Below are 12,754 nucleotides of genomic sequence, written 5' to 3'. Positions count from 1 at the left end.
GAAAAAAGCACCCGTGAGATATACAAAAGAAATATACCTCTGGCATCAGCGGGTACCCCAGTTGGTAGGATTATGGTTAAACAAAAACACACGAGTTGAGTAGCCTACTTGAACTCGTGGAAAGTCGTGGGGTTCAACATTTTAAATTCCGAGCCTTCCAGGTGCCCCTGAAGGCAGCACAGTTGTGAGATCAGCTGATTTTTTACGCTGCCATTTTGTCCGGCAGAGCAGCAAGCAAGCAGCCAGCCCGTCCGTAAAGAGAAACCACTGGCGAGACTTTTCAGACAGCAGCGCAGGACGGGACTGTCGGTGGTAAAACGAGCCGGTAATGTGGAGTGTGCAGCGGAAGGACAGAACCAGCTGAGCCCTAGGACCGTTAAAGGAAATAACCGAGCTAAGGGAGCTGTCATTTTCAACTTAACAGGTCCGCCGGCTCGGCTCTTTATTCACAGACCGCAGCTAACCCCCGCTAGCTACTCGGCTAACACCCACCGCTCCTCGCATCTTTTCTCACCGGGAGAAACGGCACCTGTCCCGGCTGTCAGTTACACAGTATCTTATGAACTCAAAACAATGTGCTGCCCAATTCTGAATGACTTTTCACGCCCGAGGGGTGGTTTAACACACACTTTAAAAAGCGACCAGTGATAGCTAACTAAAGCAGTCAAGCTAACAAGTTGACGTGGAGGAGGAACTCAATTTTTTTTTTTTTTTTTTTGGATTGTCGAGATTTTTGTTGCTGTTCTCCAAACTGTGATTCCATACGGATTACTTTTTTGTTGTTGCCTCGAGGTGGTCAATTCAAAAAACAAATCGTCCAGGTTACAAAGCAGCCAGTTAGCGATGTTTATTTGTGGCCAGAAAGTAATTTCCAGTGTTTACAAATTCCACAGTGGGACTCTTTCCTGGTTCGAGTACTGCAACGGAAACATTAGCTAACACAGACTAGCTCAGTTTAGTGTCGTCGTGTTGTGTTTACTAGATAGATAGATAGTCGGAATAAACTGTTGCCAAACAATTTAACTATACTGCAAATCAGCTGTTGATTGTGGGTTTCATTGTTGAGCCAATCCTGTACCTGGCAGGTTTTTTTTTTTTTTTGCCACCAGTGATCTGACATTACTGCAGACTGCACAGGTTTTGTACGCACCTGAAACAAAAAACAAAAAAAACCCCACAACAGTGGGTGTCTGATCGCAACCCTTTACCTCCACTTGACAGTGAAGTCACGTTGAGTTGTGTCCCGCAGGGAGTTGATCCATTGATCGGATCGTTATTGTGCTATTTTAGGTGATTGAGGGGGTGAAAAAAGAAAGGGGAGAGAAAAAGAAGCGATGTCGGGCCAATCTATCACGGATCGGATCGCAGCAGCGCAGCACAGCATGACCGGGTCGGCTATCAGCAAGGCTGTGTGCAAAGCCACCACACATGAAGTCAGCGGACCTAAGAAAAAACACCTTGACTGTGAGTATATCTTCTTTTTAGATGTCTAGTTGTGTCTGTTGTCAGCCAGCTGCAGGGCTTCAAATGCAGCACACTGAAGCTCTGATGCACACATTCCTTCACACACTGGCTGGCTGGTTGGACAGGTAACAGATTATATAGGCTGGGTTTAGACAATAAAGACCTGCATGCTTCTTTTTTACATGTAGCTCACATACAGCCTGTTAACTGTTTGTATACTGAGACAACAAGTGACACGTTAGCAGTAGTAACTGTGGGGATGCTAGAGTCAATACATTTACCAATGATCTTTTTGATTTTGATCGATCCTTTGGTCTACAAATGCCATATAAGACAAGTGCCTCTTTTTAAGTTACCAAAAGCCCAAAGGAATGTCCTAAAATTGCTCGACCAACCGCAGAATATCCTTAACAATTCAATTAAAGCTACTACAACTAATGGTTGGTGTCGTTATTGTTTAGCCTGTCAATTACTTATGCAGTCAAAAATGATTAATTTCCTATACTTCGAAATGTTAGAAAATAGGTGAACAATGCTCTTCAAAATGTCCCAGAACCAAAGGTCTTCAAATGGGCTTCAAATAACGATTATTTTCATTATCGATGAATGCGATTTTCTCGATTAATTGCTTTCAGATGCCCATGCCCATTAGAGCTGGGCAATATATCGACATTATATCGATATCGTGATATGAGACTAGATATTGTCTTAGATTTTGGATATCGTAATATGGCATAAGTGTTGTCTTTTCCTGGTTTTAAAGGCTGCATTACAGTAAAGAGATGTCATTTTCTGAACTTACCAGACTGTCGTAACTGTTCTATTTTTTGCCTTTACCCACTTAGTTATTATAGCTACATTACTGATGATTATTTATCAAAAATCTCATTGTGTAAATATTTTGTGAAAGCACCAATAGTCAACACTACAATGTTGTTGCGGTATTGATATCGAGGTATTTGGTCAAAAATATTGTGATATTTGATATATCCATATCACCCAGCCCTAATGCCCATTATATTTTTACATGACTCATTGCTTGTTTTATCTAACCACCAGTCCAAAATTCTCAATTTACAATCATACAGTATGACCAAAAAAAACCAAAGATAAAATCTCCACATCTTAGGAACTGGAAACAGAATATTTAACATTTATGCGTAAAAAAATAAGTAGACTGATCATTTCAGCTCTACTTCAGATTGCTTGTTTTGGCCAGACAACCAAAAATATAAAATAAAACCAAAAATATGACATTTTTAATTATGTAAAAAAAAAAAAGTGAAAAGCTGCAAATCCTGACATTTGAGAAGCTGGAACTAGCACATGTTTGCTTGATAAATGACAAAACGATCAATCAACTATCAAAATAGTTGGCGATCAACTAATCTTTTAATAGACAAATCGTTTTAACCACCAATTGAGTTTAGGCCTCTATTAAAACGGAGCCAAGAAAAACAAACGACTCTAAAAGCATCTTGTGTTTCGGGTCCTGGCTCAGTTACAAAACTCTTATGGCAGGATCCTGTTGTACAGACATGACAGAGATAACCACACACGTGACCGAAGCAACAGACAGCAGGTATTTTATCAGACCTGTGGCCCAGGGAGGACAGACTGTGCTCACCTTTTTATATCCAAGGAGAGACAAAATGATAGAGCTGTATACTGTGTAATCTCAGGAAACATCATGTTTACTTCCATTGGTGCATGGGGTTTCGGGGAAACTTATCACACCGCAAATTCCTGGATCTAAGTTGCTGGTGTTATTCCTCCAGATTCCTGGTTGTCTCTTCACATTTTGCTTTGCAAATGAAGAGTGGATTAAGTTGCCAGCAGAGCCCCCTGAAATCAAACTGAGTCATGTTGAAGGTGGCAATGATGCGAGTGGGACAACAACAAAGGAAAGAATGAATGAACACATTAATCATCACAAATAAGAATGAATCATGGGGATAATGTTAGAGCTTGTGTTAGACATTTTCTTGGGGGGGGGGGGATTTGCTGAAATTCTGTTTTCTGGGAACCAACCTACTGTCGGCACAGGATGCACGTGTTTGATCGATGCTTCTGTTCAGCTGCTTCACATCCGTCAACTCCTCCTCGCAAGACTCCGCTGCTGACGTTTGACAAAAGTCATGCATTGTCTCCTCTCCTTTTGTGAACTTGGCCAGACCCCTACAGCCAATACGCCACGTCAAGCTTAATCATTGTAGATTATTGATTTCTTTGCGAGAGCAACGACCTCGGTGCCGCAGGGGGAACGGTCAGTGAGTGGTGCATCGCATGAAGGCCTGATTGTCATGTTGTTTGTCCGGTAGATGATTTCCCCATGAAGGTAAAAATCCAGGCTGTCAGGTTCATTGTGCTGTTGGTATTGTAAGGGCGGGCGGCCAGCCGGCAGGAATAAAGGCAGGTTATAGGTTAGGTCGTCATTCACGCCGGCAGGTAGTCAATTTGAGTCGGTTAGCAAGCCGGGGAGGCTGGCACGCAGCGTGTTCGATCATTACTCCGTCAACTAGCCAGCCAGCTCATCCAACCATCCAGTAATGTAATGAACACAGGCAGCCAGGTGAGATAGTTTTCCAGTAGAGCTGGGCAATATATCGATATTGTATCGATATCGTGATACAAGACTAGATGTCGTCTTAGATTTTGGATGTCGTAATATCATAATATGGCATAAGTGTTGTCTTTTCCTGGTTTTAAAGGCTGCATTACAGTAAAGTGATGTCATTTTCTGAACTTACCAGACTGTTGTAACTGTTCTATTATTTGCCTTTACCCACTTAGTCACTTACCATTACTGATGATTTTTTATAAAAAATTTCATTGTGTAAATATTTTGTGAAAGCACCAATAGTCAACACTACAATATCGTTGCGGTATCGATATCGAGGTATTTGGTCAAAAATAAAGTGATATTTGATTTTCTCCATATCGCCCAGCCCTAATTTCCAGTCATTCAGTAAGCCCTATTCAACTTAACAATAAGCTGAACAGGTGTCAATGTACCTAGAATATATGGGGTAGTAAACAATGTGATTCGTTCCCAAATCTTAGGTGGGTAACCAACGGGTTATGCTATTTGTTTTGCCTGTTATCCAGCAGGGAGTTGCGATTTCAAAGGTATTGTCATCTCACAGATGTCTTCAGTCTGTCCGGAGTGAGAAAATATTTCCGTGGGGCCAAAAACCAGCATTTTAAATCCAATATTTTCACTTACCGTGCCCCAACCTGTCACAATAAGCACAGCAGACAACTAGCCATGGTATTAAGTCAATTTGCCTCTGCCAAATACTGTAATTCTTAACATAGTTTTGAAATCTGCTCCCATGATGAGTTACCTAATAACTGCCATAGTCTGCAGCAGTAAACGTGTTTTGCAGAAACGGTAAAATATGATGAAGGGAAGTGGAAATCTCATCAGAAGTTGTCAATCGAGACACATTTTAAGATGCATTCAGAAGCCAGGGCCAAACTGCGGTCCACATCAACTGGATATTGGTACAATTTAGATACATCTGGAAACAAGATGCTACAGGTTTGAACAGGGTTCAGGAAGGCCAGCTAGCTAGTGCGTGAGTCAGCTAACAAGTCCACCGGCTAGTAAATTGTAAGCCTGCAGAGCCATTTATCAACGGTAAGAGAGAAACCTGACAGGCTGTGACACTAGACCTAAGTTAGGTTGTGTTTATGCTTACTTTGTCAGTTTATCTATCTTTCACACAGTCAGAGAACACACACACACACACACACACACACACACATCATTTTCTTTAGCTTTGGCACATTTTCACTGCAAGCAGCTGTGACTGTCTGACAGCCAGCTGTGAATGATCTCACCGGCATATTTGCATCTAGACCCAATAACCGCATAACTCTGGCAGAAGCCCTGCCAGCCAGCAGTGAGATCGCAAGGGTTCGGTGGTCCGCTGTTAAGCTGGAGCAGCCGTGACATTCACGCACCACTGGCGAAAATAAGTGCCGTTTTAAAGCCATTTAGTGTCATGACTCGGACTGTCCACCTTAATTAACCCTCAGCTGGTGAGTCGGCAGCAAAAATGTCCAGTCTTCCCATCCGTTTTGAATAGCTCTTCTATTTATAGAAATGATCGTCATAAAAACCAACAAGGAAGGGTTCAGATGGGTCAGAATATGCCTGTGACTGCTTGCAATTTTCAGGTTGTCAAGGTGAGAGTGATTGTGTGTTTAATCCAGCCTTTTATAAGCAGCTGAGTGATGCCATTTTACACACGCACACACACACACTTACTGTAGGAGGCCACTTCTTTCCACTTTGGCATAATTGAAACACTTATTGTTTTTACCATCTTACAGCTGTTAAGGGAGAAGTTGTGACATTTAAACTGAAGTCTAGTTTCCCCTTCACTGGCACACTGTTGTCATGGCAGCAAACCAGCCAACTGGCTTCTGTTAAATGGACTTTAGTTGACAGGGAAGTTGGATGGTGAAATCGGCTGCAGCCTCAGTAATGGTGCTGTTTTTACAACCGTTGGTGGCCATTTCTTAAGTGTTTTTCTTTAGAACCGTTGAATGCGACTCTAATGGAGCTTCCCAGTAATCCATATAATGGAATATCTAATAATCCCAGTGAAAGACAACTGGAAGACTTAGCTTGTTCTCTTGCCATTTATCTGTTTTACTGAATGACTGGTGGGAAGTTTCTGCAGCACTTCTGCAGTTCACACCTTGACAGCACATGTAAGACTCTTGCTAGTCATAATGTGAGAGTTGTTGGAGTCACATTAATGGGGGTGTGAATGAAGTCATGTAAGTGGCTGATAAAGTGGTGCTGAAGTCCCACCCAGCTTTTGTTCAGCGATGATTGTTTCAGCTTGATGTACTTTTGACGGCCTTCTTCTCGTCTCCTCTAAACCATCTGTTATCTCGGTCCAAAATGTGTGTGAATGAGAGGAAGGGGGAGAGAGAATGAGAGTTGAGAGAAAACCCTTTTTTCCTATTAACCTTATTTCCATTCTTAAGTATTACAGAAGTAATTGCTTTTATACTGTAATATTAATGATCTTAAAGGTCTCATTTAACAAAAAGTGAGATTTCAATATCTTTTTTGATTATAAAGCAGATAAAGGTGCTATATAAATACTGTAAAAGTATCAAAATGCTCAATCCACAGAGAAATGCACACAGCCCGTATTCAGAAACTGTGCCTTTACTACCCTTTGCCTTCAAACCAGCATCAATTTATAGGTACTTGCAAAAAGTCAGGGATTTTGTAGGATTGTAGTCAGGTGTATGATCAACCAATTATAGTATATAGGTAGTTATACTGCATCAGCAAGGTCTCTCCCAGACAAATATTTCACAGCAGACTGGTGTTTCAAGATGTGCTGTTCAAGCTCTTTTGAAAAAGCACAAAGAAATGGGCAACGTTGAGGATAGTAGACACAGTGGTCGGCCAAGGAAACTTATATTAGTGCAGCAGATGAAAAACGCATCAAGCTTATGTCCAGCAGTGCCATCAGCTCAGAACTGGCAGAAACCAGTGGGACCCAGGTACACCCATCTACTGTCCAGAGAAGTCTGGCCAGAAGTGGTCTTTATGGAAGAGTTGCAGCCAAAAAGCCATACCTCCGACATAGAAACAAGGCCAAGGGACTCAACTATACACAAAAACATAGGAACTGGGGTGCAGAAAAATGGCAGCAGGTGCTCTGGACTGATGAGTCAAAAATTTGAAATATTTGGCTGTAGCAGAAGGCAGGTTGTTCGCCGAAGGGCTGGAGTGCGGTACAATAATGAGTGTCTGTCTGCAACAGTGAAGCATGATGGAAGTTCCTTGCAAGTTTGGGGCTGCATTTCTGCAAATGAAGTTGGAGATTTGGTCAGGATTAATGGTGTCCTCAATGCTGAGAAATACAGGCAGATACTTATCCGTCATGCAATACCATCAGGGAGGTGAATGATTGGCCCCAAATTTATTCTGCAGCAGGACAACGACCCCAAACATACAGCCAAGGTCATTAAGAACTATCTTCAGCGTAAAGAAGAACAAGAAGTCCTGGAAGTGATGACATGGCCCCAAAGGAGCCCTGATCTCAGCATCATCGAGTCTGTCTGGGATAACATTAAGAGACAGAAGGATTTGAGGAAGGCTACATCCACAGAAGATCTGTGGTTAGTTCTCCCAAGATGTTTGGAACAACCTACCAGCCGAGTTCCTTCAAAAACTGTGTAGTACCTAGAAGAATTGATGCTGTCTTGAAGGCAAAGGATGGTCACACCAAATATTGATTTTGATTTTGATTCCTCTTCTGTTAATTCACTATTCACTAAAATGTGTAAACCATGCTACAGCCATTCCCCGGCTGCAATTACCCGAAAACACTGACCAATCAGAGCATATTGGGATTTTTCGGGAGGGGGTATTAAAGAGACGAACGCTAAAATGGTGCGTTTCAGAGGGTGAATACAGGTATATTCAGACAGACCGTATGAGACAGTATGTTGTTGTTTTTTTAACATTAAAACATGTTCTAGAAGACACCCAAACTCAGGATTTAATCTCCCTTGCTTTTTCAACTACTTCACTCACTTTTTGTGTGTAAAAGGGGAAAATAATAGTGTGCACCATTATCATCATTTGAACCATTATTGCCTCTTGCCCCTTCCTATTATGACTTGCTTCAGACGTTGTTGGATAACAGCTTTGCGGAAGGTAAAGTAAATGGCACAATCTCGGCACAATGTGTCTCTAATGGGCTGCTCTCTTGTAGAGTTTTAGCCTCTGTGTTGCTGCGTCATCATTACAGTAAAACCTTCTGTTGCCAGGAAACATTTGACATGTTTTTTACCCTTTTGCTGGTGTTTTTGGCTGTTGCAGCGCATTGTCTATGTGCATTGCTTGTTGGACTCTTTATTCTGCAGGTAGCACTGATTTAAAAAAAATAAATAAAAATAATAATAAAAAGGATAAAGGGCCAGATGTACTCTGAACTGGATGTAGACACGCGTAGTGGATGTGGACATGGTTTGAATATTACTATATTAGGTGTCAGCATACATACATGTGTTAACTCATGTTCGTAGGCATGTACAGTCTTTGACATATGACAAAATGTATGTTGTTGCAGACTTTCAAAGTTATGTGAATACAGAAGGTATAACTCCAAAAATTAACAATAAAGCCCAGTAAATCAAACTGTTTTGTGTTTATTTCTACAAAATCCCAACCATTTACTGTTAGATTTTGTTTTTCATAAAACAGGACCTCCAAAAGTTGCTGATGACTCGCAGAAGTGTCAACTTGCTAGCCAAAGTAAATGGCCATTTGTCTGGTACGCTTGTGTTGTCGTCCCGCCCTGGTCAAGCAGTCATTTTTTTTTTTTTTACCAACCAACATGCTATTCTTAACAGAAATCTTAACCACAGCTTTTGGCTCAGCAGCTTAGTCAGACTATCCTGTTATCGAGCACAGTTTGAGGCCTTTCTACTCAGTAGCAGCTAAGGTTAGGAAAGCTTTATACAACATGCCACATCAGTTTTACCAGCTGGCTGAGCTGCTGGCCCACAGCTCCTTTTGAAAGCATGTTGTGTCGGGCCATTTTTAGCCAAACCTTAAAACTAGGTTACACTTCCATGACAAATTGATGTGGTGCTAGAGTAGTCCGACACTTTGACTCCCCCTGTCTGGGCTACAGTGCATCTTTGTGTTAGTTTAGAAGCTGGATAGAGGCATTGTTTACAGTAGGTTATTGAGCTCAGGTTTATGTGGTTTGTGTGTCAGCCTCCAGTGAGTTTGTGCCCATTCGAACTTTACAACTCTATTTCAGACTGGAGCTTGTGGGACACCTTGACAGATCTGCACACGTTTGTTTGTGTGTTAGATGTGGGTGTGCGTGTACTGATGTGGTACTTGTGGGATTATTTCAAAGTTGCTATACAAACATTTACCCTGTACAATAATGATTTAAGAGTAATGCTGAATTTCTATTATTGAAGTTACTAAAATTACCTGAGAGGAAACGGCACTTTAAATAATCGTTCATATACTGACCGTAAATGTGTCTCCAAATGAGTCCTTTGTGACCACTTGTGATCGGATCTCACTTCCCCGCTCTATATGCAAATAACCATGTATATCATTTCCGTTTATACAGGCTGGTTGTGTGTGTGTGTTGATAAATGTCAGTTGTTACTCTCTCATAAATCCTAGGTTAGAAGCGGGCGACGACTAATGAAAAAGCGCTGCCTATGGTCTGTCTGTTCAGCTCTCAGTACGTTTTGTAGCTTCTAACTAATGACATAATAACAAAAGCTTTAAATCACAAAATAACGGGGGACTTTTAGGAAAGGAAACTGTTCCGCCGTTTTATAGCTGCTCATTTGACCACTGACGGGCTCACCATCTTCTAAATAACAACAGACGTTGTGACTTCAGAACAGGTATGTCTTACATATTTTGGAGACATTTTATGAAACTAAAAATGATTGGATACGGGCTGCCCTTTTCCAGGCAACGTCAGGGAGCAGGCTGCAGCAGAACAAAACCATCTGAAACATGGCCATCGGTATGATGAAATCCCATCCAAAATGCACGATTCACTGTCAGTGGCATTCTGTGACATTAGAACAACTTTGAATGAGAACGTAGTTTTTCTCACAGTTGAGTAGGTGGTCCTTAATGTGGCCCAGGACACATACGCATACACACTGCTATAATGAAGAATGTGGCCACATCCGAATGTGGTCCGAGTGATCGGATCGCAGTGTGTCCTTAATGCGTCCTGGGTGCATTCACACCTGTGCTTAGAGCTGTCCACTGTGATCGGATCAGGACAGATTTTAATACGAGTGGACACAGGGTTTCTGTGATTCTATACGAAAATCGACATTGATGCAGTTACAGGGCCACTTGTTTGTGTGTGTGTGTGTGTGTGTGTGTGTGTGTGTGTGTGTGTGTATATATATATATATATATATATATTCTCAAATTTAGAATATTCGTCGACAGTCTGTTATTTGTCATCACAACTGTACCCAATGAAAGAGAGACCCTGAATGCTCACTAGACTCCCTCCTTTCTGTAACATGAGACAAACGCAACACTGAATGTGCAGGATCCGCCTATTACTCAGCAGGTGTTGAAATAACAGGAAAACAAATTGAACGTTGTGATGAAGCAATGACGTGCTTCCTTCAGTAGCCGCCCACAGAAGTTGACGGCATATCTTATTACAACCTAGGCTCTTGAATGTCAGTGAGACACCGTTGTCATTGTAAACGCCCAAATACCTGACGTTTAGACAACCATTTTCATATATTTGTTTTATACTCTTTTTTTTGAAAAAAGATATACCCTATCTGCAGTATTTTTATTAAAATTATTATTCCTTCCACATAAAGTGTGAAGAATCCAAATTTCAGTTCCCCTCTTTAAAGAACAATATTTATGAGTCTTGATTCCTCCCCATATTTAGTGTTTCCCTTTTCGGGCCATTCTGTCACTCTGTCCTTTTCTTTATTCTTCTGAAGTGTCATTGTACACACAGAGTGATTTCTAACCACTAAAGAACGTATTCCCGGAATTAAAAAGGTTAATTGTGATTCAAGGACAATGAAGAATACAAATAGTCCTGCTTATATCCTGCTATTTGTGTTTCATTGATTCCAGCCCTGATAGACTTGCTGCAGGGTGTAGCTATGTACCATGGTGGGGACGCCTGTGTCTTAAGTGATTGTTGGTGTGTCTAATGCTGTCTAAACAGAGCGGGGCAGCCCCTCCCTGGCTGCAGAGCCAAGATAGGCCCAGTTTAGACTACCGGGCAGGAAAAAGGCTTACTGCTGACTGTCTGGATACGTCTGTTTCAAGTGAAGCCCAAGGGATTGCCCGTGAAGTGTTGGGTGTGTGAGACTGTGTGTGTGTGTGTGTGTGTGTGGCGGGGGAAGAAGGATGAATTGCAGCGGTGTCTCTGCCTCCCCAAGAGAGTGCTTCAGTGTCTTTGAGTGTGTATGGGATCAGTTGCAAAACGCGCTACATAGTTGCTGATTGAGTGAACAAATATCACTGCACAGTTTCACATTGAAGCACTTTCAGCTTCAACAGGACTTGGCATGACCAGACCATGCTATAACACAACACAGGAGAATCAAAATTAGCCGGCTTTTGTCTAATACGTAATTCAGGATCTATTGGATGTTTGAAGTCTTTACATTTTACTGCAACAGTTAATTACATTAGTCATGTTATTGCTAGAAAGTCCCAATGTAATTAACTTTCTTTAGCACTATTCCACACATTTCCCCCTCATGTACTCATTTATTATTTAGAAAATAATCAAACCACATCAATAACCACACCCCAAATCCCCTCCCTCTCCAGACACGTAAAGCACACCAAAAAGGTGAATCTGCACTTATACAGACATCAGTGCTCCATATATACATGAATCATAACTGTTACTTCATTGATGAACAAGTGAAAAGTTACTATTAAACCTTTTTAAAGCTGCACTAATCAATGTTTTTATAATAACACTGAATCAAATTACTTTTTGATCCATTTACTCTTACCGCTCTCAACCTTGTTGACTCCCAAATGAATGCTAATGTTGCTCTGTGTGCTGGAAGTGTGGGTTTGCAATTATTTGCCCACATGTTCACTATAACAACTTCAAAAGCTAATAATGTATGAACATGTTGTTCTCAACTATATTCTGGAGCCCAGAAAAGTCGAAAACTACCAACAACTTTGGTGATTTAATGTTTTCAGATAACTTCTTTAAAAATTCCTTATATTCCTCTAAAACCACTCACAGAACCAATTGAAGTATCTCAAATGTCCTATTTATAGGCTGCATTTTTTAATTGGTAGACCGATTTAAAAAAAAAAAAAAAAAAAAAAAAAAAAAAAAAAAGACATTAACCATGCAACAATAATGGTCAAACAGGCAGCAAGCCTAGCTCTTTGCTAATCTATTCATTGTGTAAATTACTACACGTTAGCTCCAAAGCTAGTGTACTTGTAGGGCTGTTATTTATACGAGCATAAGTAAGAATTAATTTAACCTTCTTTATTTATCCAGAGAAACTTCACTGGACTAGTTGGGGTCAAGGTTTGTTCTCAAGGGAACCAACGCTGTCCCCTCTCCTAAATCCAATGTACTGCACTACACACTCATATACATTTAAGTAATGATAGTACATGGTTTTAAATAGGCTTTGTCTGCGTGCGTGCGTGCGTGCGTGTGTGTGTGTGTGTGTGTGTGTGTGTGTGTGTGTTTGGGAACATTCAGTACTTCTGTTCCCG

At 41.2% G+C, this 12,754-nt stretch overlaps 1 protein-coding gene across 3 annotated transcripts in view; it reads left to right on the top strand.

Annotated features, from left to right (window-relative positions):
* The first annotated feature begins 201 nt into the window (after positions 1-201).
* si:ch211-200p22.4 (phosphatidylinositol-binding clathrin assembly protein) overlaps positions 202-12,754 on the top strand; it is an 86,486-nt gene continuing 73,933 nt past the window's right edge. For 2 of the 3 annotated variants that reach the window (XM_028606199.1, XM_028606198.1), the window contains exon 1: positions 1,335-1,464. In XM_028606199.1, coding sequence (XP_028462000.1) covers positions 1,335-1,464 — 130 coding nt within the window. Of the gene's footprint in view, positions 425-1,290; positions 1,465-12,754 lie in introns of those variants that run through there. The other variant, XM_028606197.1, reaches the window with a different exon arrangement.

The sequence above is a fragment of the Perca flavescens genome, chromosome 19, assembly GCF_004354835.1.
Source record: "Perca flavescens isolate YP-PL-M2 chromosome 19, PFLA_1.0, whole genome shotgun sequence".
NCBI lineage: Eukaryota > Metazoa > Chordata > Actinopteri > Perciformes > Percidae > Perca > Perca flavescens.
The sequence above is the reverse complement of the archived record's forward strand: the minus strand, read 5'-3'. Positions and strand labels throughout refer to the sequence as shown.